The sequence below is a fragment of the Trichosurus vulpecula genome, chromosome 4 (genome assembly GCF_011100635.1).
Source record: "Trichosurus vulpecula isolate mTriVul1 chromosome 4, mTriVul1.pri, whole genome shotgun sequence".
NCBI lineage: Eukaryota > Metazoa > Chordata > Mammalia > Diprotodontia > Phalangeridae > Trichosurus > Trichosurus vulpecula.
Window position 1 is genome coordinate 144,404,611 of NC_050576.1, and position 17,563 is coordinate 144,422,173.

The following is a 17,563-nucleotide window of genomic DNA, read 5'->3' on the forward strand; positions in this document are numbered from 1 at the left end:
TCCCACTACTGCCTTTGCTCCTTACTCCAAAGGAATTTGGGTCCCATTTGTTTGAGGGGGGAATGATGGGGTATAGGCTCTGGGAGCCCTCTTTTTCAACTCTCCTTGAATCTTCCCACTTGATGAGTCATTGCCTGAGGCCATAAGCCTTTCATTATCACTAGGCCCAAATCTCTTCTTACTTTTAACCTAGCCTAGCCCTCCAATGTCTGTCTACTTCCCAACCTTGATCCTATCAAAATATCTACACCCAAATCATGTACCCTAGACCTCCATTGTCGGTCATCTCCAGGTAGCCCTTAGCTATTTCCCACCCTTAATCCCAATCCTGGAGTATGACCTCACCCCAGTCCTTCAGTCACTTCAGCCCCATCAGGACCCTCCCTAAACCCCTCTTCCCACCATCTCAGAACCACCCCTAGATCCCTCCCACAGTCTTTCTATACCTAAAATCCATCTTGCCTCCAGGAAGGTGCTCAGATTCAATCTACTTCAGATTCAATCTGGCCCACTTGTCAATACAAGTGTCACAAATGCTTAGAGTCTTTAGAATCTACCCAATACGGTGAATCTTTAATAAACTTTGTTTTTCTTTGTAAGAAGGCTTGGATTGAATTCATTTGGCATGACCCGGGGTGTCAGTATTTTGGGGTGCTGAGCACCCCTAAACCCCAAATCTCTATAGCTATCTGGGGCTTCTTTATGAGAGACACAAAATTAGGTGGATATGGAATACTTTACCCGTCAGATCTATGGATAAGGGAACAATTTAGGATCAAAAAGATATAGAGAGCATTACAAAATGTTAAATGAATAATTCTGATTATATAAAATTAAAAATTTTCACACAAACAAAACTAATGCAACAAAAATTATAAGGAAAGCAGAAAAACGGGGGCGGGGGTGAATTTACAGCAAATATCGCTGATAAAGGCCTCATTTCTCAAGTATATAGAGAGAGTATGGAGTCAAATTTATAAGAATACAAATCATTCCCCAAATGATAAATGGTCAAAGGATGTGAAAAGGCAGTTTTCAGATGAAGAAATCAAAGCTATCTATAGTCATGTGAAAAAAATGCTATAAAAATCACTATTGACTAGAGAAATGCAAATTAAAACAACTCTGAGGTAGCACCTCACACCAGTCAGACTGGCTAGTATGACAAAAAAAGGAAAATGATAAATGTTGGAGGGGATGTGGGAAAACTGGACACCAATGCATTGCTGATGGAGTCGTGAACTGATCCAACCATTCTGGAGAGTAATTTGAAACTAAGCCCAAAGGACTATAAAACAGTTTAAGCCCTTTGATCCAGTAATATCATTGCTAGGTCTGTATCTCAAAGACATTAAAAAGGGGGGCAGGGTGGAGGAAGAATCTATTTGTATGAAAATATTTATAGCAGTTCTTTTTGTGGTGGCAAAGAATCGGAAATTTAGGGGATGCCCATCAATTGGGGAATGGATGAACACGTTGTGGTATATGACTGTAATGGTATATTACTGTGTTTTAAGAAATGACAAGCAGGATAATTTCAGAAAACCTGTAAAGGTTTACATGAACTGATACAAACAGCAGGAACAGAACCAGGAGAATATTATACACAGTAACAGCAATATTGTATGATGAAGAACTGTGAATGATTTAGCTATTCTCAGCAATACAATAATCCAAGATAATCCCACAGGACTCATAATGAAAAATGCTACTCACTTTCAGAGAACGAAATGATGTTATCTAACTACAGACTGAAGCATACTATTTTTCACTTTCATTTTTCCTTCCTTCCTTCCTTCCTTCCTTCCTTCCTTCCTTCCTTCCTTCCTTCCTTCCTTCCTTCCTTCCTTCCTTCCTTCCTTTCCGTTTGTCTTCTTGCACAAAATGACTAATAGGGAAATGTTATACATGATTACACATGTATAACCAGTAACTGCTTACCATCCAAGGGAAGGGAGAGAAGAGGGAGGGAAGGATAGAATTTGGAACTCAAAACATAAAAAATGTTAAAAATTGTTTTTACATGTAATGGGGGAATGTTATTTAAAAAAAAAAAAAGAGGTATAGCTTGAAAGTGATAGTCTTTTTGTATTATGACCCAGTCTGGCCATATCTGGAGTACTCTGTTCTGGGTGCCATGGTTTAAAAAGAATATTGATAAGATAGAGAATGTCCAGAAGGGAGAAACCAGTATGGTTAAGGGCCTTGAATCTATGTCATATGAAAATAGACTGAAGGAACTGGGCATGTTTAACGTGGAAAAGAGAAGACTCAGGAGGAAGATGATAACAGTCTTTGAGGATATGAAAGGCTATAATGTTGGAAAGGAATTAGTCTTGTTTCATTTGTTCCTAGAGGGCTAAACCACAAGTAATGGAACTTACAAAGAGATAACATTCATTTATTTATCTTTACCTGGAATTCGCTTTTTTTAATGGAAAATGCCAAATTGCAAATAGGACTGAAAATAAATATAAATTCAAAAATGAAAAGCAAAAACAAATAAACCATGGTCATTTTTTCAAAAGTATGTATATGAAACATGCAATGTTAGCCTTTACATGATACTATTGGTATCTTTTTTTGAATAATCATTATAAAAAGTAAAAAAAAAGCATTAAAGAAGCACAAACCATTCAACATCATGAATCCTTTGAAAAGAGTCAAATTTTAAAATCATTAAGAAATGAAAAGGATAAATTTGTGAGGGTTTTATCAGAACTTGAGCATCTCTTTTGAAATGATTAAAAGTATAATAATTCATCTACTTTAGAAATCAATTTGAATGTTAGTAATAAAGCTATGAGCGCAATATAAAGAGAAAAATTGTTGTTCAGTTGTTGTTCTGACCTTGCATGACTCCATTTGAGGTTTTCTTGGCAAAGATACTGGAGTGGTTTGCTGTTTCCTTTTCCAGCTCATTTTATAGTTGAGAAAACTGAGGGAAACAGGGCTAAGTGACTTGCCCAGGGTCATACAGCTAGCAAGTATCTGAGGCCAGATTTGAAGGTCTTCCTGACCACAGACACAACTGTGTCACCTCCTTTATTGCTCTTTCCTTAGCAGAGTTAAGTGATTTGCCTAGGGTCACACAGCTCATAAAGTATCTAAGACTAGATTTGAACTGAGGAAGATAAGTCTTTCTGACTTCAGGTTTAGCACGCTATCAACTGTGCCACCTAGCTCTGCAAGAGGTAAATATCAGTGTGCAAAATAAATTAATAGCTATGTACATATTAAATATCTATTAGACCAAATTATTTTCATCTAATGAAACTTCTAAGATGATATCCATGCTTTCATTAACAATGTAAATGCAAGTTCAACAGTGTCCTCCCCACTTTCACCCCAAATTTAGATACATACCATTACAGAAGACAGCAAATCTTAGAAAGTCCAAATATCTCTCCCCTTCAACTGGATTCCACCCAATATCTGGGTAGCCCTTGGTAACCAGCATCTGGCAGCTCTGCAATCCACAACCAGCCAGGTATCTAACTACCTGAAAATAAGGCAATATACATAAAGTGTCAGCAGAATCTCTGTTGATGAAAATAGTCATGTGAAGGTTTTGGTTAAAGTATAACTAAGCATGATCCTTTTTATTAATCAAATTACAGGACAAAGACGTAGGAAAGATATAAAAATCTCAATAATATAACAAGAATCTAAGGTATCCAAACATATTAACATAGTAATAGACCCAGAATGTGACTTTGTGTTCTGATCAAATCAGATCCATTTTCACTTGAAATTCATGTCTTCACCTTGAGTTCTCTCATGAAGGGGGAGCATTATGTAACAGCCTTTGGTCAAAAGCAATAAAATATGGTTAATTACTCAAGGTAAGTGCCTCAAAAGAGCTTATAGAATCTATGATGTTATATGGAATAGCAAGTTCAGCCTCCTTTCAAATTTTCACATTAATTTTTTTCTTTATGTTCTGTTTCTGCAAAGAATATTTTGGTGTTTAAGAAAATTGTTAGCTATTATCTCCTTAAATGGAGCCACTATCTTAAGACATGGCTTATAGTAATTAGATATTATAAGTAATATGTAATGTAAACCCCTAGACTTAGGTAAAGAGCTTAAATAGAGATATAAAAGGGGAAGAATGTCCTTTCAAAAACCAAAAAATTATATAAAGTATGAAAGTAAGAGAAATAAGGGAGCATGGTTATGGTTCAATGTTAGTGGGCATGGCAGGTAAGTCTCAAATGAAAAAAAAATGTGTTTCTTGGTCTAGATAGGGCTTGGCTATTGACTCAAGAGCTCTTGCCTGGAGAGAGAGAGAAAGCTAAGAAAGAAAATCAATTGCATTTTTATAAGTGTTTTGAGCTGAAAATTTAGCAAAATGCAATCAAAGGATATGCATACATTTTTAAAGTGGGGAAGGACATTGAATGATTCATTTAATCAAGTCACCCTATTGGTTTCAATTTGGGCTTATGCCTCCTTTCCCTAATGCCTTTCCTCTCCCTCTCTCTTCCTTTGGCTAGTGGAAGACCTTGAAAGCTTTGAATGGTCTGGAGGATGTTGGACTTTTCATATTCTTATCAGTGAACCAGGAGCATCTTTGGGTCAGCTGATGGCAGTGTTTGCACTGGAAGCAAAGGACACAGATTCACAGATCCACAAAAAGTCCTAAGCAAAGAAACTACAGCATGCCAAAGGAGAACTTCTTGATTAGCCAACAAAGGGGAGGAACGACTCCCAACAACCAAGAGCTACAAATTAAACTTTTGACACATGAACCTAAGGGTTTTAGTGACCTGTAAATTCAATAAAAGTAGGTGGTATGATGTGACAGCCAAAAAGAACTAATGGTATGTATCTGAGGCTTCTTTAAGAGAGGCATAGTGTGGAGGTAACAGTCTTTTTGTATTCTACCACACTCTAGTCATATCTGGAGTACTCTGTTCAGTTCTGAGTGCCATGGTTTAAGAAAAGTATTGATTAAGAGGGATAATGTCCAGGAGGCAGAAACTAGTATGGTAAAGGGCCCTGAATCTATGTCATATGAAAATAGATTGAAGGAATTGGGCATGTTTAATTGGATAAGAGAAGACTCAGGGGGAAGATGATAGCAGACTTTGAGGATATGAAAGACTATCATGTTGGAAAGGAATTAGTCTTCTTTCACTTGTCCTCAAAAGGTAGAATCCCAAGCTACAGAAGTAATATAGAGATGAATTTAAGTTTGAGGACAGAAAAAAAAATAAAGCAATTGCAGCTCTCCCAAGGTGGGATGGGCTTTTTCAAGAGGTCCGGGGCTTTTTCTCATTGGAGGTCTTCAAACAGAGAGTGGAGACCACTTGAAGGATATGTTATAGTGGACATCCCTTGGGAGTACTGTTTGGACCATATGGATATCGATACTCCTTCCAATTCTAAAATTCAGTAATTCTGGGATTCCATTTTTTAATAGGTACTTTTTTAAGTGGAATGAGTTCTTATCGCTTTTCTCAAATAAATCCAAATAAATGTTCTAAGTAGAAAGAGTAGCTTTTGTATTGAGGAATGATGATAGGAATACATTCATGCCATCATGGTAGGGTTCATTCACTAAAAGTGATAGGTGGTGACTCTGTGAATACTGATGGAATTCTTTATTGAAGCAATATCACCAGTAAAATAGTCTTTTAACTTATCAGAGCAAGGATTAGGGAAAATTCCAAGATTTGTCAAGCCTAACATTCACTACACACTTCTAGTGAATGTCCATTAGAACAAATGATACCGTAAGAAAGAACCTAGAAATTAAAAAAGATTACGAAATCCTGGGCAAGAAACTGAAGGCCTTAGGGGCACAGATTGTGTTTCATCACTGCTGGCCCATTGAAAACAAGAGAATCAGAAGAAAAAGGAAGATCTGGAAAACAAAGAGGTGATTAAAGAAATGGTATCTGAAAAGAGTGTTTTCATTTTTCCACCTTGGTTTCCTATTAATGAGGGACTCTTGAACCAGTAACAGAGTATACCTATGGAAGATATAATATGATAGATACATATGCATATATATATATATATATATATATATATATATATATATATTTGCTTAGAGTTTTGCAAATCTAATAAAGAGTCTTTTAAGTGGAAAAGAGAGGAATTGGTAAACTCCCAATTGTAGCTGCAAGAATGAACAAAGATGCCACTGAACCTTAGGCTATAAGATAAAGACAAAGACAAAGCAAAATATGGTCTGGCATGCAACTTAGAGTTTGAGAGAACTGATTTCAAAGGGATTGAGACCCAATTTCAGTCCATACAATGAATATTCATTATGCTCGACTACAGGGCTGTCCAACCTTAGGCTATCTTAGAGCCACATTAAAATAAAATAATTATTCGAGGGCCACACGCAGAATAAAAAATAGTACACTAATAGAAAGTGGGGGAACGTGTGTCATCAATACCACAGGCCAAGGTGCAAAGCGCGAAAGCAAACACAGAACAAAGCGGCAAAACAACAGCATAAAGGTAGGTGCATACTGACTAATCTGCATCATACAGATGGAACGCATCCCACAGATAGATTGAAAATTCCGTATGATGTGTTCCATCCTTAACACTGCTTAAAAACACCAAAGAAAATTAACATCAAAGAGATTATTTATTAGTGATAGAATTAAAAAATCTAATACGCATTCCATGCAAATTATTATTTTATGTTTTCTGCTCCTAAAAATTAAAACCCATAGGCAGGCTGCATAAAATTGCACTGCAGGCCATATGTGGCCCACAGGCCGTATTTTGGACAGCCCTGGTCTACTATGTGACAAGCATTGTGCTAGGTATTAGGAATACAAACACAGAAATACCACAATTATTGTGCTCAAGGAGCTTACATTCTATAGGAAAGGGAGAAAGAATCATAGGTTCTTAGATTTAAAATGAGAAGGGTCCTTCCTGGTCTAGACCTGTGACTTCATGGATAAAGGGAACTCAAAGTGAGGAAAATCTCTACCAATACAGCTCTGCAACTATTAGGCCATTTACATTTTTAAAGAGTTGCCTGGGGGCACACTGAGGTTTATTAGGTGACTTAGTCAGTCATGCAGTCATTTTGTATCAGAGGCTCAAGTCCTAAATTTAAGGATGGCTCTTTATCCACTATATCATAATGCTTCTAATGAGATAAGCATAATTAAACACATATTCATTTATTAGACATATTAGCAAAACATTTTAACTACCTGGAGGGAAAATATGAAAAGACAGAAGTTATATAAACACAAAAGGCAGGATTATTACTTACCTTTTCTAGGTCAGGCTCACGTAAAGCTAAGGCCAATTCATTATTATCCATTACTGATGCTGCAGCCACATCAAGTGGTGTTGAACCCCTCATTGCTGGGGAAGCTGAAAACATGCATAAGATGTGAAAAAATGAAATTCTGATCATTATTTGAAATCAAATAATTTAATTCTAAAGTAAATTTTGACTTGTTTTTAAAAAAGTTTTTTAAATCATGTTATCTGATGCTACATTATTTAAACATGTAGGTAAAATGCTTTGTAAATGCCTGAATGTTGGTCACTATTAGTATATAAATTACTAAAATATACTTAAGAATTGACTTATTAGTTTGAGAGAATTTTTCCTGTGGGAATTTAATACATACTACAAATGTCTGTGACTTAATTAAGTTATAGGGAGCTGCCTTGGTCAAACATAAGTTATGTGATTTTCCCAGGATCATAGAGCTAGTATGGGGCAAAGGATAAATTTGACTTAGCTTTTCTGATTCTAAGCCCAGCATTCTGATGAGAGGGAGAGGGAAAGGAGGAGGAATGAAGGGGGGAAGAGAAGGACGGAAGGAGGGAAGAAGGGAAGGAAGGAGGGAGGGAGGGAAGAAGAAAGAAAGAGAGAGAGAGAAAGAGAGAGAGAGAGAGAGAGAGAGAGCGAGTGCTCATTGAGTAGGTCTTTGGTTTGTATATATTCCTTCTTATCATATGAAGGAGGCCCGGGGTTCTCAAAACTGATACTAGTGCAGCTTAAGCTCTGGAATGTTCTACCATGTTGGAAAGGCTTCAAGTATGGCCCTGGCAATAGGACTGTTTTGAATTCTGAGAACCAATCTAGCTAACTATGAAGAGCTATACCACCAATAGGTGGGTCAACTGGTAGTGATTAAAAAAACAACCCATGAAGCAAAGAAAAGTATGAAATGACCCTCATTCCTGTGTCCAAATGGTCCTCAGTCTAATTATGTCCCTTATGTATTTGTAGTGACAGTTGAAGAGTGGCAAGAAAGGGGGCTGAGGGTAATTTGACTTTTGGCACTTTAAATGTGAGATCCTTGTCCAATGACCAATAGTGAACACATTGCTAGAGAAAGTGAATAACACCAATCTTGACATTTTTGCTACTTATAAAAACAGAAGAAAGAAGGAAATTTAAGTTAAAAAGGAAGGATGGCCCACAGGCACTCCTTGGAGAAGCAAAGAAAGGACTTGGCAGGGTGGGTTTTACTCTGCACCCAAAGGACACAAAAAACCATTCTTTCATAGGTTAGTTGGTCATTACATAATGTAGTTCTAATAATAACTATATACAAGAAGACCACTATAAAAATAATTGATATTTATGTACCAACATCAGTTGCTGAGGATGAAATAGGACCACAGCAACCAAAAGAGCCCAGAAAGTTGTTTTACTCAGCAAACATCCATAGAGAAATGGAAATGGTTTCCAAAAGCAACATCAGGTAAAAATATAAACTGGTCTGCAATATCTTACTAAGGTGGGTGATTAATGATTATGAGCAGTAGTGTCTCATGAAATAGAGAGAAGCAGTTGAAGATAAAAACATTTAAAGAAAGTCCAGCAAGACACCCAGTCTAACTAAACCAACTCAAGAATTTTCAAAGTTGAAAACGGAAAGAGTATAATAAAAAGGAGAAAAATAGAAAAGATTTGCAAAATTTATTATAACAAACTTTTCTTCATGGAACCACCCCATTTGAATCCAGTTGTGTTTATAGAGGAGTTAAAAATGGCACTAACACAAAGACATGAAAAGCAGCCAGATTAGACCAAATATACATAGGAAAGCTCTGTGCTGAAAATGAAACAATTCTGTAGGCTTTACAAATAACACTGAAAAAAATGGCAAATGAGAGAACATTAATAACAATTAAATTACACTCTAAGCAAGTTGATTATGACCTGTACCACTGAAAGGAATTTCTGAATCTATGAGATCATATATTCATTTCAGTAACTAAGTAGATATTATAGTTCCATACACATATGTAATATATGCACTTATGATAGTTACAACTTTAATATCATAGAATAATTATGACCATTATTGTTTTGAAATAAATTTGACACGGTAAGTAGATAAGGAAAAAGTTAAATGTATTATATGTTTTTGCAACAATAAATCATAAACTGCTTAGGAGAAATTTCAATTAAATATGGATACCATTTTTTCCTTATTCTTCTTCAACATTGTAAGATTCTAAATATTTAAAAAACTAACCAAAAATATCTCTTTACTTACCAAGACCAACACTGCTGTTCTCCAGTAAATAACTAAGATGATCAAACATTGCTTTCTGATTCTGCCGACTTATACGGCAGAAATAACAAAGAAAACGACAACAGTTGGCCACCATCTTAGGAAAGGTGATTTCCTATATAAAAAGCACTGATTTAGTAATGACAAAAAATAATTATTGTTGTTTTTGCAAAGGTAAATACAGTGAATATTATCACTTCATTCAACCCACTTATGAATAACTGTCATGCCATGATACAGATATATTATGATTTTTAAGGTTATAGAAATACACATGTGTACATTTGTAATTTTTTAAAATCAAGCTTCTCACCTAGTGGCCCAGACATGTAAGAAACAGATCAATTTATATGTTTCAAAGATATTTTTAAAGAGAGAAAAACACTTTATGACAGAAAATACAAGTTCATACTAATAAAACTGTGATTAAAATTTTATATGATAAAATTAATGCATCTTTTAATTTTTTAATACTATTCTCACTGTTCCATCTCTTCAAAGAATGAGTGAAAAGAAATATTGATCTACAGTTTTTTTTCAGCATTGTGGAGTCCTGATATAGGTCTAAGTGAAAAGTAATTATAACAAATTCTAAAAGATTATCCACATTCTTTAGATCCAAGAAAATTTTGTGTTATGAAGTATTACTTGAAACAATAAGGCTGTCAACTAGGGTTTGGGAAACTTAATATTATTGGATTTTTGTAATAATCACTTGATAATATGTATTCTAGTTTGTATACATCTATAATTTCCCAAACAGATGATAAAAATTCTATAAGGGCAGGGTCGTTTTTTAAATATAATCTAAGCTTCTAGCATAATGCAGTATACATATTAGAGACTTAATACATTTGTTCAAATGAAATTAATTGAATGGTATTTGTCTTGTTGAAAAAGCAATTTAAAATATTTAAGATATAGTATTAATTTATCAATATTTTAAACAACTCTTCATAAAACAGACACTGGAAAAGTAAAATTATTGTCATTGCAAGAGAAGGAACTGTTCATACTATAAGATATAATCACCTGATAATTCAGAATGGAAATAGTAATGGAGTTCCAGCACTGAACATGAAAATTAAATTTAGACCTCACAAACTGAGTCTAGATGTTGATGTGGAAAGACCTACTTAAAGTTGCTTTCCAAGTAGTAAAATTACAATGTTTACCAAACTGACATTCCAAATGTTACCCAAAATCTATTATTTCACCAATTCAATATATATGACAAAGATTTATTAAGCCTCTACTCTGTACAGAGCAGAATGTTTATTCGAATTTAAAACAGGACATAGTCTTGCTCAAGGAAGTTACAGTATATTAGGGGAATAAGACAAAGATAACTATAATACACCTTAATAAATGATATTTTGATTAGACAGGTACAGATCAAATGCTATGTGAAGTTCTAGAGCTGAGAGCTTTCTATGAGGGGTGTGTGTGTGTGTGTGTGTGCGCGTATGTGTGTGTGTGTCTGTGTCTGTGTCTGTCTGTCTGACTGTCTTCTAGAATAGGAAAGGGATTAGGAGAGGCTTCATGATGGAGGTGGCATTTGAATTGGGTTGCAAAGGATGGGCAGACTAAGGTGGAAAGACACAAAGATGAGAATAGTGCAATATGTATTCTGGGAGCAGAAAGTGATCCAGTTTGGTTGGAGAATAAAGTGAATGGAAATGTGTACCATGAGATAAAGCTGAAAAAGTACAGTAGCATCAAATTGTAGGATGCTCAGAAAGGCAGATAATGAAGATACAAATTTACTCAGTAGGCAAAAGGTATCCAGTAAGGATTTCTGAGTGAAAAGTGGTGGCATACCCAGATCATCTCTTTACCTTGGACTCGCCACCTCCAAGGACATTGACCATTACTTCCATTACAGTCTCATGCATTCCCAGTGCCCGCATCAGATTGGGATGTTGGTAAAATACTTTATTGTTCATGATATCTCTAGAGGAATTAAGGAAGGAGGTAGGGAAAAGGAATGAAAGAGGATTAAATTTTCCAGGAAAAAGATACCTGCTATTCTATTTTATGAGTTATAAACAGCTTGAGAGCTGAGAGAAAATTTCTATTCAGATATAAATATGCAATAATTAAGTCTTAGTATTTTAGTTCTACATATTGATCTTCCCTTGACAAATGTTGAAATTTTAATGAATTCATAGAAATAACACAAAACTTTTATTCGTCTGGCAAGTATATAATGGACTATTTACAATATAATTTACAAAAAAATTATTTCCAGTTATCTTTGATTCTTTAAATTTAGAACTTATTGATAAAACTTCACTTATATAACATGTTTATATGATAATTTCCAAACTGTTGAAAAATAATAATCCTAAAAGTTTTAAATAATAGAATCAATTCCCTCTATTTCAACAGTTATTCAGGTGTAAATTTAGCAATGAGTCAAGGAGATTAAATATTTAGAAAAGGATAGGTCCATTCCCCAAAGCAGCTGCCATCCTGAGAGACTAAATAGTAACTCAAAATACCTTTTTTTGTTAAAAAAAAAACATTTTCGTTACCGAAACACAGTAAGTCAGGTAATATAAATATCATTATGATCCTTTAAATGATAAAGAAACTAAGTCTGATGGAAGTAAAATAGCTTATTGAGAATTACACTGCTAGGAAACATCACAGTCAACATCAGACTCCAAATCCAGTACTCATTCTTTCTACTATACCACATAATAATATTGTTTCTAAATATATATATGTATATATATTCAGTAGTTGCACATCATAAATATTATATTTGTATTTAATTATTCCAAAAAGTACCTTTAAAGGAATACTCTTTTTTCAGAAGAAAATTAGATATACACTTAACTAGTAATGAATCAACATTTTTTAAGGGCTCCCAACCGGCCAGGCATTGTGTTGTGTCAGAGATTAAAAAATGAAAAAATTACTGCCCTCGAGGAGCTTACACTCCAAAGGAGGAGACAACAAGTACATACATAATTATATAGTATAAATGTAAATATATATATATATATACACATACATATGCATATATAGTCACATGTATATATAGACAGATATAGATAGATATATAATGTGTGTGCACACAAAAAGTACATAAAATGAATACAGGGCTGTATTAGTAGGGAAGGCACTAATAACTGAGGGAATCAAGAAAATTTTCATGTAGAAGGTGACATTTAAGCTGAATTTTGAAGGAAACCAGGGATTCTATATACATTAAAATAAAATCTAAAAAAGCCGAAAGGGCTTAAAATTTTTCTGGATGATCTAGGTATTGCCTTGTAAGCTAACGTTTATTTAAAAGTGTCTTTTTCCCCAGGTGAAGTGCTTTGTTGTTTGCAATACCAACATAATTCAAATCTTAGGTAAGTCATTTCTATCAAATACATTAAAAAATTACAAAGTGGTAAGGTCTATATTAAGTTAACAAAAGGACTGAAAGTAAATAGAGCCTTTCCTAATTCTAGATCATTTTATTTTCTTATTTTAACATAATTTTTCCTGGAAATAGAGACAATATGTGTGTGATTCTCACATTTGTTAATGATTTACACACTTTCAAATACAGACAGAGGCAGCATGGAATAGGGGATAGAGACAATAATGGCTTTGGAGAAAAGAAGACCAGAGTTCATATCCCATCTCTGGCACATGGTGTTTGATGTATCAGTCAGTCAATAAACATTTATTAATGCTCCTACTATATGTGCTAAATACCTCGGCATACAAAGAAAGGTAAAAGGCAACGTCTATTCTCAAGAAGCTCACTCCAGTATGGGGTGGGGGTGGTGGATAGCATGTAAACAATTATGTACAATCAATCTATATATAAGATACATTGAAAATAATCAACATAGGGTACTAAAAGTAGGTTGGATTTGGAAACTGCATCCTATGGAAAACTGAATTTTAATCAGGATTTGAAGGAAGCCAGAGAAACACGGAGGTAGAGACAAGGAGGGAGAGCATTCTAGGCATGGGGTACAGACAGTGAAAATGTCCAAATCTAAGAAATGGAATGTTCTGTTTGGAGAAAAGCAAAGAAGCTAGTGCCACTGGATTGCAGAGTACATGGGGTATATATAGGTGGGAAGGCAGGTGTAAGGTATAAGAAGATTGGAAATGTGGTGGGGGGAGGGCAGGTTATGAACAGCTTTGAATGGCAACAGAGGATTTTATATTTGATTCTGAAGGTGATAGGGTGCCCCTGGGCTTAAAAAAATCACTTTGACAACTGAATGGAAGATGGATTGAAGGTCAAAGAGAATTGAGGGAGGCAGACCAACAAACAGACTATAGTAACTGTCCAGGAGTGAGGTGATGAAGGCCTGCACCAGGATGAGTACAGTGTCATAAGACAGAAGGGGTCATATGGGAGAGATGTTACTAAGGCAAAATTGATGAAGCTTAATGACATATTGGGTATGGGAGGGTGAGAGAGAGTGAACAATTAAAGATGATGCCTAGGTTGTGAACCTAAGTGGTTTGGATGATGGTAATATAGGATAGAACAGAACCAAGAGGACAATGGCAATATTGTTTTAAGAATGACTCTGAGTGAGTAAGTTATTTTAACTATTATAAATACCCAAATTAACTACAAGAGATATATGAATAAGTTATTTTGACTATTATAAATACTCAAATTAACCACAAAAGATAAATGAAGAAAGAAGCTATCTGCATCCACACAAGGAACTGAAAAATAGAAGTATGTATAGAATAATTTTACATATTTTTCTATTTGTGTCTAATAGTAGCCATCTCTTGGGTGGGGTAGGTGGAGGCTAGGGAAGAAATTTACATGATAATTCTGTTGTATATTTGAAATGAATAGTAAGTTCTGCTTAGCAGATTTGCAGCTTCATGTACAATAATCTTTTTATTGTACTATGTTATAGAAATACTTGTTTTATTCCATAAATGTGTATTAATGTAAAAAAAGGGAATTTTTTTTAAATAATAAAAGGTAGCAGTCTGTTCCAGGGAATACAGATGTGAGGTGACTGCTATGGAACATTTAGACTCCAATTTTATTTTTCACAATACCTAGCTAAGCTACTGATTGGAAAAGAGGCAGGAAACAGGACTATTATTCAAATAAAAACACAAGGAGATAACAACATAGCTGGGGGGAGGGGGAAGAAATTTAAGTTAGGGTAACAAAATACCTTTGAAAAGGCTTCACACTTGTAAACTATATAATATTTTTTGTCAAGAAGTTAGGAGGTGCTATACATGGAAAGTACTAAATAATAACATACCAAAAAAAGGAAAATGACTATATTTTAACAAAAGGAAACAAGAAAGGAAACAGAAGGAAAGACTGGTTACTCATATGAGAATAAATTCTAAATCATTTATCAATGGGTTTCTTGGAGCGAAAAATCAACAACTCTAACAAGCATTTATATGGATAAACCATCAATAAATATACATTTGACATAAACTTCAGATGTACAATGAACTAAGCCCAGAATTAAGTAGGAGGAAGATTTAGAACAGATTAGATTGCATTGAGAAAACTGTATAATACTCTCAATGACCCCAAGCATCTTTCTGAAATGAAACTAACTTTTTAAAGAACAATATTCTTTTGCTAATACTATAATGGTTATGATAATTCCTGTGAATATATTTATTTGAGAGTTTCTTTCAAGAATTGATGGGTGAATTCTTTCTATTTTCATTTTGTCCTCTTCTTTAGGAGATACAGACAGTTTTTTTTCATAATTTTTTGAAATATGTTATCCAGGGTCTTTTTTTGGTAATAGCTTTCAGATAATATGATGATTTTTAAGTTATTTTTCCTTGATCTATTTTCCAGGTTATTTTTAATATGAATTATCTTAAAATTGCTTCTATTCTTTAAAGTCCTTTGATTTTGTTTTAATATTTTTTTCTTGTGGTATTGTGAACTTTTGTTTGGTCTACTATAATTTTTCCAGGAGTCTGTTACTTGGGTAATGTTTTGTACATCTTGTACCAAATTGCTAATTATCTTTGCAAATCTTTCCTCCAAAGGAAGAAAAGAGATTTCTTTTCTAATGATTTTCTCAAGTACTCTCATTTCAGTTTGTAGCTTTCTAGTTATTCTCTTTTCTTGAGTTGATGTCTTGAGTGTCCTAGACACTATAACATCTCTTTATCTTAGGAATTTTTTTTGGTTACTAACTCTTCCAGACTTACTTCCAGAATTGGGACTTTATAACAGATAGAGTGCTGGGCCTGGAGTCAGGAAGAGTCATCTTCTGAATTCAAATCCAGCCTTAGACACTTACTAGATGTGTGACTCTCAGCAAGTCACTTAACCCTATTTGCCCCAGTTTCCTCATTTGTAAAATGAGCTACAGAAGGAAATGGCAAATCACTCCAGCATATTTACCAAGAAAATCCCAAATGGGGACATGGAGAGTCAGACACAACTGAAATGACTGAACAACAAAAATTAGGACAAGAATCTGTGTATTTCTGGAGGAAATGGCTAGACCTTCTTTGGCTCAGATTTATACTCATTGGGGTCCTGCTGCTAATTTCTCTGGGTATAGCATGTTGTTTGCATTCAAAATCTCAGAGGTGTCTCAGCAAACTTTTAGGGTACCCAAATCCATTTAATCTACAGTAAAAACTGATCACTGATCTTCCTTTAGTTTTGCAAGTTTCTGACCAGAGTTTGGGAGTAGGTAATAAAAATGTAGACTTGCCCCAGGTTAGCGCTCCAGTATACTGATGCTCAACCAAAGGCCTCAGTACTAGAAATCACTGTGCAGGGCTTTCCTGGCTAGATATGGGCACCTCCCCAGTGCTCATAGACTTCTGTCTGTCTGTCTTACTCTGCTGACCTGGGTTACAAAGATGACTCACTATAGTTTTCCTGACAAACATTTGGTCTAGTGCTCACTATAAGGTTTACTTTTTTATATAATACGTAAGGTTCACTTAAAAAAAAACTATATTAGAGCCCTGAAAAATGCAGTGAACAGTTTTGTATTTAGAAATCTACCAGTCTACCATTGAAAAATACCTCTGTCCTCTTGGCAAAGAAGTAGTAGATTATAGTTACAAGTTTGAGGAATATACTGTCATCAGTGATGGCCAATATGTTGATTTGTTTTATTTAGGAAAAAATTTTTCCCAAGAGAGTGCTCTACTGTAGAGGGAGGGATAGATGGAAATGGGAGGAAAAAACATTGGAAACTGAGAGTAATGTAAAAATAAATAATAAAATATTTAAACATTTAAAAATTATAATTATTTTATCTTGAATATTGTGAATGAAAGTGTTTTCAACAAAAAGGGGGAACCAAAGGGATGCCATATGGAGGTAGATCTGGATTCAAGTTTTACCTCTGATACATGCTGGTTCTGTGATCCAAAGCAAGTCACATAACACCTCTTTGTCCCAGGCAATTCTCTCAGACTATAAGTTGCACAGAAGATGCTAGTTTACTTTGGTAGAGGAAGTTTATTCACTGGGCGCTCATTATACCAAAAAAAACAAGGTTAGTCTCATTGATAAAAGCATGATTAAGCGCTTACTTTGCAATAATCACTGTGACAGGGGCAGAATCAAGGTGGTGGAGTGAAAGCAGGGACTCACCTGAGCTCTCCCACAAATACGTTCAGATTCCTCTAAAGGGTGAATCTGAATAAATTCTAGAGTGGCAGAATCCACAGGGAGATAACATGTGGTAGATTTCCAGTCTAGAACTGGAAGATGAGTGCAGTCTGTACCGGCATGGACTGCACCATGGCAAGGCTGGAGCAAACCCCAGCAGACTGAATCACTGGCAGTGGTGGTGATTCTCAATCCTCTAGGGGAAGAAGGGGGTCAGTTGAGATTGGATGAGAGAAGCAAGTCCTGTGCAAGGCCTGCAGCAGCTACTCCTGGGGCTATCAGCCCACCGACAGAATGTTTAAAAGTCACCTACTTAAACTTCCAGGAGTCAAGAGTAAACATTGAGTCACTTTCACCCTCCCTTGTTGACCTTTATTGTCCCAGGGAAAAATCTTGGAATAGTAGAGCCAGC

General features: G+C 35.1%; 1 protein-coding gene across 5 annotated transcripts in view; it reads right to left on the minus strand.

Moving 5' to 3' along the window:
- The window catches only part of RYR2 (ryanodine receptor 2), an 828,134-nt gene that overhangs the window by 267,865 nt on the left and 542,706 nt on the right, over positions 1 to 17,563 (minus strand). For all 5 annotated transcript variants that reach the window (XM_036753924.1, XM_036753927.1, XM_036753925.1 and 2 more), the window contains 4 exons: positions 11,369 to 11,483; positions 9,513 to 9,645; positions 7,259 to 7,362; positions 3,367 to 3,502 (listed from right to left, as the gene is read on the minus strand). In XM_036753924.1, the coding sequence (XP_036609819.1) occupies positions 3,367 to 3,502; positions 7,259 to 7,362; positions 9,513 to 9,645; positions 11,369 to 11,483 (488 nt within the window). The remainder of the gene's footprint in view (positions 1 to 3,366; positions 3,503 to 7,258; positions 7,363 to 9,512; positions 9,646 to 11,368; positions 11,484 to 17,563) is intronic.